The 12171-nt window shown below is 34.9% G+C and overlaps 1 protein-coding gene across 1 annotated transcript; it reads left to right on the forward strand.

Moving 5' to 3' along the window:
- Window positions 1–6838: 6838 nt before the first annotated feature.
- Window positions 6839–12067, forward strand: LOC125038299 (transcription factor hamlet-like). Its single transcript, XM_047631762.1, has 6 exons — window positions 6839–6910; window positions 7619–7678; window positions 8319–9002; window positions 10054–10068; window positions 10308–10425; window positions 12057–12067. Exons 1-6 carry the CDS (start codon window positions 6839–6841, stop codon window positions 12065–12067), a joined length of 960 nt encoding a protein of 319 aa, XP_047487718.1.
- Window positions 12068–12171: the final 104 nt, after the last annotated feature.

Below are 12171 nucleotides of genomic sequence, written 5' to 3' on the forward strand. Positions count from 1 at the left end.
TACAGCTTGCCCTTTGACCTTTTCTCTTTATATTATTTATTGACGAATTTGTGCAGGAGTGTCTCTCTTTTTTTATCTTTTCATTTCGATTAAATTGCAAGACTGATTTTTTTTTTTTTTTTTTTTTTTTTTTTTTTTTTTAATTCCATCATAGCTCTCCAAATAGGTTTGGTATTTTGAATTGTTTATAGTAAAAGTCATATTTTTTATAATTATTTTATGAATAATTTTAAGAAGGCAAAATATAAAGTGAGACACTTGTCTTAGTAAACTTAACTAATTTGTCCACAGATTTTGTGAGAAAAGATATTGACAGATGATAAAGAAGTTTTCTGAAAATCATGTCATTTTCTCTTTTTGCTTTTCTTTTTGTCTGAATTCAGTACTATCATTGTAATCCTGTACTTGCTTTACCCTTTCATCTGTACTTTTCTTTGTTAGCAAAGATTAGTTGTTGTTTTTGCAACGAATAAGTTGACAGCACACAGACTCTCTCCCTCTCCCTCCCCCTCCCTCCTTCCCTCCTTCCCTCCTTCCCTCTCTCCCTCTCCCTTCCCCCCCTCCCCCTATCTCTCTCTCTCCTTCCTTCCTGTGTGTGACTGTGTGGATGTTTGCTTGCACAGGTTGGCTTGTGTTTGTATGGATGTAAGTAAACATTAGAGTACACATTTATGTGTGCAGTGAATGGCCTTTTAGACACATTAGGTATTCCAAAGCTATGGGAGGTAGATGTATATGAAACTGTCTCCTTTTTTGGAGAACAAAATATTATTTAGCATCTTATTATTATTACTATTGATAATCTTTCTCTTCATGGAAAGAAATCCTAAGAAAAGATGTTCATACAGTCCACATTCATAGTCAATCTCACATATGGACATGTACACACCTTGCTTCATGAATGTACAGAATAGATAAACACCAAGAATAATGTGTTAATTGGTCTGCCTTCACCCCCACTGAGATGGTGTCAGCAGAAGAATGAAAGCATCTAGTTGTTTGTCTATTTTGCATGCCCACAAGGCAAAGTGTGGAGAGATCTGCACAGAAGAGCCACTTCAACTATAGGTTACCTGAACACATTTCTCTTTATTTAGTCACTAAATGGATCCTCCTCCTCCTCCTCCTCCTCCTCCTCCTCCTCCTCCTTTTCCTCTTTCACTTTCCCCTGCTCCTCCTCTTCCTTTCAGTCTTCCTCTTGCTCTTCCTTCTTCCAAGCTATATGGTACTAGACTATTGAATGACGATTTGTTGGCATTTCTGGAGAGCAAAGCATTTAGGTCCTGAATTTGGTAGTTATGAGGTTTTGTGTTCAAAACTACATGTGTGTTCTGTCTTCTGATTACTATTTTTCTTTTTCTGTTTTTCCAAAAGCTTCAGTATGGTAGGGAAAGACGAGAAAATTCTGCAAGTGCAGCTTCGTGTGTTATTAATTTGCAATTAATGAATAGTTTAGTTTATGGGAATTGCACTCTCTTGGTTGGCTTTTACTTATCCTTTTGTTTTATTTAGTCTTTCCCTATTTTCCCTGATGTATCTTTTACACAAAGAGTTTCATATTTCATTAGCCTCACTTTTGATTAATGTATGAGAATTACTATTGCTGCTTCTGTTTGGTTAAATTGTTAGCCTTTTTGGAAAAGCTAATTATGGTTACATTTTTGTTGAGAACATTTTAAAAGCATTGTTGGGACATGCATAAGAAATCAAAATGAGAATGGAGAGAAAAATGGAAAACTGAATGCAAAATTGTGAAATGGTGAGCTCAGATGTGAAGATGGTGTTAGTGTAAGAATAGAGACATTTATTTTGGAATGGTTTCAACTAGTAGTTAGAGTTTGGTATTTTTTTACCCTCCTTTTGGACTTCCCAAAACCAGGGACATTGTAGTCCACCAGGGTGTTTGTAGTTATTGTTTTGTTGTGCAATTATCCACAATGATTTTATCCAATCATTATTGATTATCGTGTGATATACCAATTTGTCCAAGTTTAATTATACTGAGTTGTTAATTTACAAAGTATTTACTAAGTTTATGTTGCCATTGTTGTTTGAGAGTATTGCTATCAATTGGAACTGAGAAGTATAAAGGGTTTTATTTTGTTGTTGTACTCAGGATCAGGCAAAAGGTGTCTGATTTAACCTGTATCTATGTCAAGATGATAATTATATGTTTTTTTGTTAGGCTTCTATGTTTGGTTAAGATGTTAAATGATTCATCTTTCTGAGGCAACAACTGTACAAGGTCTTTTTGAGCCTCTTGTAGTAGAGTGCATTCAAACAGTTAACTCATGTTATGAAAATAGGGGATTTAAGTCATCTTCTATTATTCAGAAAGATTATTAGTTGACTTATATGATGAATACATTTTTGTCTTCATTTTTGTTATATGGAATTAACTATTTTTTTTCTTTTTCCTTTTGTTTATATTGGATCTTTCTGAGTTATATTTGAGGCATTTTAAGTAAATGTCAAGTACTATTTTGGAGTTTCTGAAACAATATAGATATGTTGATATATTTGTGTATATAGAAATGCTAAAAAATTCTGTTGTAACATTTATCTATCATTTAACCTTTTGATGTTGGGAGGTCATGAGTACATACCCTTTGCACCATATTTTTGTTTCCACAAAGATGGCTCCACAAACACTGCATTACCAAGAAGTCAGTTACTAAGCCTGCCTACACAATCCTGGAGGTTTGAGAAAGAAGTTCTGATTTCTATTTCTATCAGCATTGTGAATGACATTGTGATAATTGCAATCTTTCATGTTAGTAAGAGGAAAGCCAATAATGTTGATAATGAGAATAATGGTATTAGAAAAAAACTTTGTGTCCCAACTATTCAAGGAAAGAGTGAACCAATGAGATCAGGTCTGTCTGGTAATTGAGTTCAGTGACTAAAGCACTTGTGAAGCCATCCTTGTGTAAGCAGTATTGGCCAACAGAAACTGCAGTGGTTAATGCAAATACCTGGTGCAAGTGTTTTATTTATATTTCTTTCTCTCTTCCTTCTTCTTCGTCTTCTTCTTCTTGTTCTTCTTTTGCTCCCCTTTCTTTTTTTCTATGAATTCACTTTTGTTTTTAATGTCAAGCCATCTTTACCGGTGGTGAAAATGAGATGAATTCAGTCCTCCTCTCATATCCTGCACATTCGAGAACATTCTTGCAATGTTAAATAACAACCATACGAAAGATAATTGCCAGTTTATCATATATGATATAGATTTATTATATATACGATATATCAATTCCTTTTCAAATAAGTTTTTGTGATGATCATTTTATGGTTGAGAAATGTGTCCCAATAGAAGATCAGCTAATGTTGTATGAATGTTTGTTTGTCTGTTTTCACAGTTACTGTTTTTGTCTATTTGTATGTTATTTTTTTGCTAGAGTACTTTATATCATTTACCAATAGTCCTGGCAAGGAACTTCAGATTTCTCAATCTCTTTTGTGCCTTCATATAATGTACTGACAGATAAATTTCATATTGTACTGATGAAAAATATGTATGTGTTTTATGTGTGTCTGTGTGTTTGGAGATATTCATATAGTGTGTGTGAGTGTGTGTGTGTGTGTGTGTGTGTGTGTGTGTGTGTGTGTGTGTGTGTGTGTGTGTGTGTGTGTGTGTGTGTGTGTGTGTGTGTGTGTGTGTGTGTTGGGAGATATTCACATAGTGTGTGCATGTGTGTGTGCGTGTGTGTGTGTATGTGTGTGTGTGTGTGTGTGTGTGTGTGTGTGTGTGTGTGTGTGTGTGTGTGTGTGTGTGTGTGTGTGTGTGTGTGTGTGTGTGTGTGTGTGTGTGTGTGTAATATTTGTACACAAGCACACTTGTATGTGTGTGATCAAATATTTAGTTGGCCAGTCACAGGTGTAAGATATGTGTTACACAAGCATAAGTTGTCTTGAACACACCTTGCTTCCACATTGCACCTTATACTTACAAATATTGATATTAAATTGTGGTTTTATTTTTTCATTCATGCATTCACATGAGTTTGACAGAAAGATGAGTTGGACTATATCATGAGTTCCTTTTTTTGTGGAAAATTGTTCTGGTTTCTTGTGTAATGTACTTTTCAGTGTTAACCAAACTTTTATATATGTGTGTGTATATATGTATGTATATGTAATATATATATATATATATATATATATATATATATATATATATATATATATGTGTGTGTGTGTGTGTGTGATATATATATGATATATATATATATAATATATATATAATATATATATATAATATATATATATATGTGATATATATATATATATATATATATATATATATGTGTGTGTGTGATATATATATATATATATAATATATATATATATATATATATATATATATATTATATCATATGTATACTATATATGATTATATATTTATTCATATATATATAAATATATATATATATATATATATATATATATATATATGTATGTATGTATATATAGATATATGTCTATATGTCTATATATGTATATACATATATATCTATATATCTATATATATATATATATATATATATATATATATTTCAGCATGTCATTAAACACCATGCCTATTGTCAAGGGCTTTTAGACCGTCATCTGTGGGTGCCAGCATGATAAAGTACTGTCCTAAGCAGCCAGTTCAAGTCTTGGTAGCCACGTTATGTGATGGTGTGTTTACCTGTATTCATACAAATGTTATTATGTCAGAGGTCTATATGAAGTTAATATATTAAAGATAAATTCTATATTGTGTTTATCAACCAAAGGGGCTATGTATGATATATAATGGTGGAGATCTTTTTTCCTCTTTTTCTTCTTCCTCTATGTCATCATCTTCTTCCACTTCTTATTCTTCCTCTTCCTTCTTTTCTTCTTATTCTTCCTCCTCCTTTTATTATTATCATTATTAATATTTTTTTTATTATTATTATTATTATTATTATTATTATTAATATAAAATGCATGTAAATGACAAATTGTCGTAAAATATCTTTACATGATTTGGGTTTCTTAATTCAGTGGCAAGACTGCAATGCCATGTCCACTGTAATAAAAGTTTTATCTATTGTCTTTAAACATAGATGGTTCTGCAAGTGCTGAGTCATCAAGGAAAGCTTCACTTCTTTGATATTATTATTTTAATAACACTTTAATAATCGTAATATCACTAAGAATGATAACAATGTCAATATTAGTAGTACTGGAAAGAAAAACACCGTTTCCCGCCACTTGAAGGAAGGGGAAGCCAGGATCGGCCTCTCGGCCAACTGGGAGGCTTCTTGCTGCTGGGCACACGAGGAGCCATCCGTATGTAACAAAACTCACTAAAATCTAAAGGGGGCAGTAAATAATCCCGCTGACTTTAACATGGGAATAGATACTGTGAGGCAAAGTAGATAAACATACAAATAATGTAGATAAGAATATATGACATTAAATACAAGAGATGTGATTGACAAATTTGGATGATCAGTAGTGCTGGTGCAGACACTATGTTTTTTCCTACTTGTTTTTGATTCTGGACAAGCCAATAAGTTTTGTCAATAAGAGCATTGAAAAACTGGGTGTGAGGCCAACTCTTGAAGGCTTTTGCTCCAGAACTAGTACCATCAGAGCCACACTTATACAGTACCGGTGCAGAGACTAGCATCCGTTGTGGAGTGTTGAGGCCAGCCTGCATCATGGCCAGGATTGATGCCATTCTTTGTTGTTACATAAAACATTCATCAGAATTAGGTGTATTTCTAATAGAGCTGCTGTTTAATTCAGACATATATTTAGTTAAAACATGTCAGTTATCTCTGTTGCATTAAGAGTTATTTATCTTCATTTATACTTTTTTAGAGTTTTTTAAAATATTTATTAGAATATCAGTATCTGTGACAGTTTATTACAGTAATTACATTAAGAACAAAAATCATAAGTGGCAGAAGCAGAAAATCTATGAAGAGACTTCAAATTGAAAATTATTATTGAGATTAAAATTTATTATTGGCAGGTTTGTGTTTATTTGTTTATGTAAATTTATATAAATTTGTGATACGATATATTACTTCAGGAGACATATAGTATCAATTTTATATACAAAGTGTGTCAGGGAATTTTTTGAATGTCAGTAAAGTACTTTACCATTTATATTTTAGGAAATTTATATTTTTTTCATTAACCCTTTATTGCCCAACTTGACAAAAGTATTATATAACTTGCCATAGGCTTTCAGTAGACAGAGTAGACCTCAAACCCTTTAAGTCCAGTGTGATTGATTTGTTTAGTTATTTTCTCCTAAAAGAGTGCTTTGGATCTAACTGAAAGAATTTGAAAACTGAGAAATCATCTGTTGATCACAACACTTGTGGAGAATGGGGTGTCCTTCTGATTTTTCCCAGTAATGTAGGATCTTGCTGACTAAGTCATCATTCACATCAGTCAGTGACTAGCATCACCATTCAAGCACATGACTCCACTGCTGCATAGATTGAAAAAGAAAGTACATATGGCCATAAAGTGTAAGTGTAGCAAAAATGGGAAATATTTACCCTCTCATTTAGTTTTGTTTGTATTTTAGGCTTTGTTTTACTAATATTGCTTCATTTTTTTTTTCTGCACACTTTAAGACTGCCTACTTTATGAAAACAGTAAACATATTGTTCTACAAAGCAGACGTAATTGAAATATGTGTTTTAACCCAATAACAGTGAAGAATTTCAGTAATTCAGACTAGGACGTGTATAGACTGGTATACACTGCTTCATGCCAGAGCAATTGTTCAACTCACAGTAGGGGATGAGACCTCATCCTGGCAATTGGTGCACAGACTCGTGACATAATGTGTCACTCAGCCTTTTGCATCTTCATCATGGGATACCTCGTCATCACCAATTGGGATAAAGATGACATAGTCAGCCCCTTACCTGACTCTGACATGTTCCCCTCCCTCCAGTTTTCCCAACTCTACCCCCTTCATTTTGTTGTTTTTCTTTACATGTATACAGTTATGATTGATGGGTTGATAAGTAAATAAAGCCAAAAATACAACTAGAGATGAAAGGTATGCTAAGGCCAAAAGTACAGTAAAACTAATGTGCCCAGAATCCATTTTTCTCTTTGTGTGTTTCCCGGTTTACACCTTGGTAAAATGTGCCATGATTCACATCCTTGCTTTATGGTCTTATTTTGCAAACATTTTTCACCTTGCTGCCACAATGGGGAGTCATGACATACCTGAATATACAGCATGCCTAACAAGCACTGTTACTTGGCTGCTGTTGCATATCTTACAGTATCCTTTGCATATATGTCCTGAAGAAGCATTAACTCATGAAGATATGCCACTTCTAGGCTGTTGTACTGCATCAAATTTGGATAAATGATATCTGGCTTACAAGTGTCAAGTATTAGCAAAGTATTTTTTCCCAGTGGAGCACACAACCCCGCAAAGTACTGTACTGACATGATCATAAAAGTCTCCATTGCAGAACATCTTATTTTGCTGTCATTTGTAAAGATCTCTCTTCTGTTCTGTTTAGGTCTCATTGAAATTTCAGTAAATTGGACATCCATATATTTAATATTTTAAGAGTGATAAACCAGAAGGGTAATTTCACAGTTAAAAGTTATGTACACCAAATGCATGAATATATCAGTTGAAGGTTCTCAATGTCACAGGGTAAATAGATATTTCATTAGTATATGGAAGAAAAAATGTTATGCTGCATGTGTTATGAATAACCATCAAGAAGTCAAGGCCCAAACCATCAAGAAATAAAGCCCAAAATTGAGTTAACATTGGTGGTAATTTTTATTCTCTTTCTCCTTTCAATCCCTTCTTTTTCAAATATTGATTTTGTCCACAGATATTTAAAGGTTGTTTCCCAGTTATGATACACAAAAGGAAGGTTGTACTAAAATCAAAGGAGGTAAACAGTTCAGAGAGTAAACAGGATTTTCTTTGATATTTTGGGTTATCAAGTTCTATGGATTTTGAAAGTGGACTGGTTAGGGCAATGACATGATGCAAGAAATGTGGAAAGGATTATTGATTAACATCACATTCAATTCCCCAGACACAGCAAAAGTTCAAAGCTCTTCACATTATAACTAGGGAACAGATACTGGGTGGAAAGGGGACAGAGAGGGAGAGAACAGAGCTCTAGAATAAAAGTGATTGCTGTTGAGAAAGTTGAAGAGGTTTCAGTGATTAGAATAAAACCAGACTTTAGAGGTATTTTAGGTGCTTGCTGTGAGGGACTAAGCTAAGAGGCCATGAGTGGGACAGTGTAGTGACCTGGTCCCTCCCGTTCTTGCAGGGCATAGCAGCGTTGCGCAGACTAGGCCGGCCCCACCCCTGCCCGTTCTGCAACAAAGTCTTCCCCTTCAAGTCCATCCTTCGCAACCACTTGAGAATACACACAGGGGAGAAGCCCTATGCATGTCGAGTGTGCGGGCGGTCATTCAATCACTGCAGTAACTATTATAAACACGAAAGAGCTTGTGCCTTGAAGCTTGCAGAGTCTGCTGAGGATCAGACGGCAGCTGCCTCAACAGTTCTAGGTGGAGACCCACAGGGAGAGGTCTGGGGGGAGCATAGGGATGTCTCTTCTCAGTTACACAGTTCCCAATATCAGCAGCAAAGCACTAGTCAGCAACTAACAGCTCAGCATACTCATTCCTCTCACCACTCCCTACATGCATTCCCTTCCCTTCAGCAGCAGCATTCCCACCCATCAACGTCACAAATCCAGCCCTCTGTGCAGCTGACACCATCCTCACAACAGCCTTCACCCATCTCCTTAGGACCCCAGGGCCACAACCCTCAGTACTCTTCTCGTTCATCAAACAGCACTCACCAGCCCTCCTCCTCAAAAGCCTCGCCTCCCACGTCATCTCACGCACCTCAGCACCGCATTTCCGTAATTCCCCAGCCGCCCCTGAACTCCCCTCACTCAGAGGACCGCCCTCGAGCATCCCCGTCACATGAGCAAAGCAAAAATGTAATGGAAGCGGGGATAAATCCGTGATGTAGATACACATAGGGAGAAGAGTGAGGCTTCCACATTTCAGAAAATGGGAAGAACTCGAGGCATTATCAAGGGGAAGTTGTTCCCTTTTCTTTTTCCTCCCTTTTTGGTTCCAGAAACCTTGATGAGTGTAGATCTGATTAATCATTTTCCCCAAATACCAGTGGTTTACATGAATGTGATATATGATATCCTGGTATTGCAGTAAGAAAATTTATATATTAAAGCAATTTTGTAAATATAAAGTCAAAATGAATTTAAATGTTTATTTTGTAGTAAATTCAGTACTCTATTTCTAGGACAAGTATCAAGTCAAAAAGAATAAAGATTCAGTATGATAAAGTTAATGTAAGAAATGTATCTCTAGTGATTGGATGTTTGTAATTCTTTGCATATAGAATTTTTTTTTCTTAATGAAGAAGCAAAAATGTGTACATTTATCTTTCATTTTCTGCCTCTTTCTGTACATCTAATCTGTGTGCGTGTGTGCGTGTGTGCGTGTGCGCGTGTGTGTGTGTGTGTGTGTGTGTGTGTGTGTGTGTGTGTGTGTGTATGTATGTGTGTGTGTGTTTTTTCCTATATGTTTCTCAAGTGCATTTGCCTGGCATTCCTTGTCAGCGTTAGTCTTTCTGTCTGTCAAAGGACCAAATCTAAGGTCATGACACAAGAATACTCTAAGGATAGAACATATATGCAGCACTTACTTAGGAATCACATTCAGACTACATTAATAATGATAGTTTGGCAGCTCTAAATAGGCCTCTTACATGTTTCCTTTTCTCCTCTAGGTCTCCCTCCCTCCCATCCCCATATATTTTCACTGTGCAGTCTTTCAGATATTGTTCTCCTGTAAAGAAACACAATCCTTAAGTTTTCATTTCATTCTGTTTTTTGGTAGAATCTCTCTCCTGTTTTTTTCTTTCTTTCTTTCTTTTTATATTTCCTTCTCAATCTTCTTTTTCTTCACCCATCTTTATATTTTCCCCTTAATTCTTCTCTTCAATTTCAACAACTTTTGGGCCAGGTTCACACTGTACATGTCAGCCTCATTACTCAATCATTCAAAATGGCATTATCTGGCAGTTAGTCTGCATTGTTGCAGTTCCATCAGTCTCTTTTCTCTTGCATTCAGTCAAAACCACTTGTATCGGTACTTATCAAGTTCTTCGGTAAACCTCTTTAGTCAATAGCAGTGGTTTGTACACGGGGGGGTGGGAGCCCAGAGGAAGAAAGTAGAAATCCGTATGGACGCAATTGGAATCCTTTTTTTGATTCTAGGGCCAAGTGCTAGAAGGGCCAGTGTCCAAAAAGGCCAATTTTGAGAGAAGAATACCCATCGAACTGGATATTTTTGGTTCTGTAAGTGTTATAGAGGCTGATGTCATCGGTGCATTAGGTATTTTGCAGTTTTGAGTATATGGCAACGGAAAGCTTCAGGTTAGACACTTTTACTCTTCAATATTTTCCTTGGGAGTTAATATGCTGCTTTCATTATAAAGGTGATAGATTTCACAGTTACAGAAAAAAAACTCTGAATAAATTACCGAATTGTTATCAAAGGAAGTTTATCCATTTCTGTTTCTAAGCCATAAAATGGTAGAAATACTTTAGAAATCAAATTGAGGAATTATTTCAACATCAACAGCAGGAAATGTCTTAATTTATCAGATAATCAACAAGAAATGCACACTTTGCAATGTTTGCCTTTAAAAGGATTAGATTAATGCAATACAGTTTGATTAGTCACTGAAAAAATTGGTTTCGTAAAGTATTATTTGCTACATTTCACTAAACAGAGCAAACTTTCAAAGGCATTTTTCTCAACATTGACCTTTAGGACATTGGCTTTTCTTGTTCTCGGTCCAAGAATTATTGTACGTTATATGACTGTTACTTGTGCAGATCTGTTCTGGTTGAAATAGGGGGGTGGGGGGGTAGAGGCAAAGACGAGGTACTGCAATGCGAGTGCAGTGATAAATAGATTAAGAACCAGTGGTTGTTAGTGATTTTTCTGCAGTCATTAATACATTTTCTTTATTGTTTCTCATTCATTTGTCACTAATTCATATACCAGTCTTGTTCATATGTTTGATTATGTCTTCCAATGTCTTACATGTATTTACATATCTGTCTACAATGTTTAGGAGGTTTTAATTTTTGTATTGCATATCCTTTGTCCTTGTTTTCAAATGTGCCAGTATTCAGTAATAAAACTATGATAATCCATTCATGATATTTAAAAGTGTGTAACCTTCAAACAGAAACTTTCTATATCAGATAAGAGTAATGTATGTGTATCTTAAATGAAGTGTCAGGAACATGCACACATATTGAATAAATGATAAGAAGCAGCTCCATTTTGCTGTAAGATTATGTGAAAAATGATGAGGATGTGGAATTTAAAAAGTTCTGTCTTCGAGAAAAATGAAAATAGTACATTTCTTTTCCAAGAAAAAAAAATTTACTATATTTCCAATCTTTACACACCAAAAATTGGCTAAAATGGGTCTCTAATTCCCAGTGCCATGCATTTTTTGTTTATCTTTTATTTGCTTTTTATTCTGTTTATGATTAGGACCATCCTGTTTTTATTTATTTTTTTATTTTTTTCTACAGACTCACTGAATTTCATAGTTTATGGTATGCTGAAAGAGGATCATATTGCATAGTTTTTAGTACCCATACTTTTTTTTTTTTTTTTTTTTTTTCCCAGAGGGTGTCAGATATTCCCTCCACTCTTTTTCATAGTGGCTATTTGTTTGAAAGTCCTTGTCCTACACCTTTTATTATTTTTTAATTGCATGTTACAGGGAGAAGGAAAAAATCACCCCTCAATTTTTGTATTGTAGAACACTAGAATTTAATTGGTATTGGTATTGTTTCCTAAGATCAGACGAAGACCATAGGATAAGGAATTTCTATCCTGTGGTATTTTTTTGAGAAGTCAGCCTTTCAGATTTTATTCATAGTCGTCAATTTTTTCACATATTGTATTCATATTCATAACTTCTGTATACTTCTATATAGCCCTAGCCTAATCTTTTCCATTGCTGGTTGTTGCATTAACATCGGATCATTATTTAGTGCACAGCGCCACGAACATAAAATGCATATCAACGAAAAGCTTTCCACTGCCTCCACT

Source organism: Penaeus chinensis, chromosome 3 (assembly GCF_019202785.1).
Source record: "Penaeus chinensis breed Huanghai No. 1 chromosome 3, ASM1920278v2, whole genome shotgun sequence".
In the NCBI taxonomy this organism is placed as follows: Eukaryota; Metazoa; Arthropoda; class Malacostraca; order Decapoda; family Penaeidae; genus Penaeus; species Penaeus chinensis.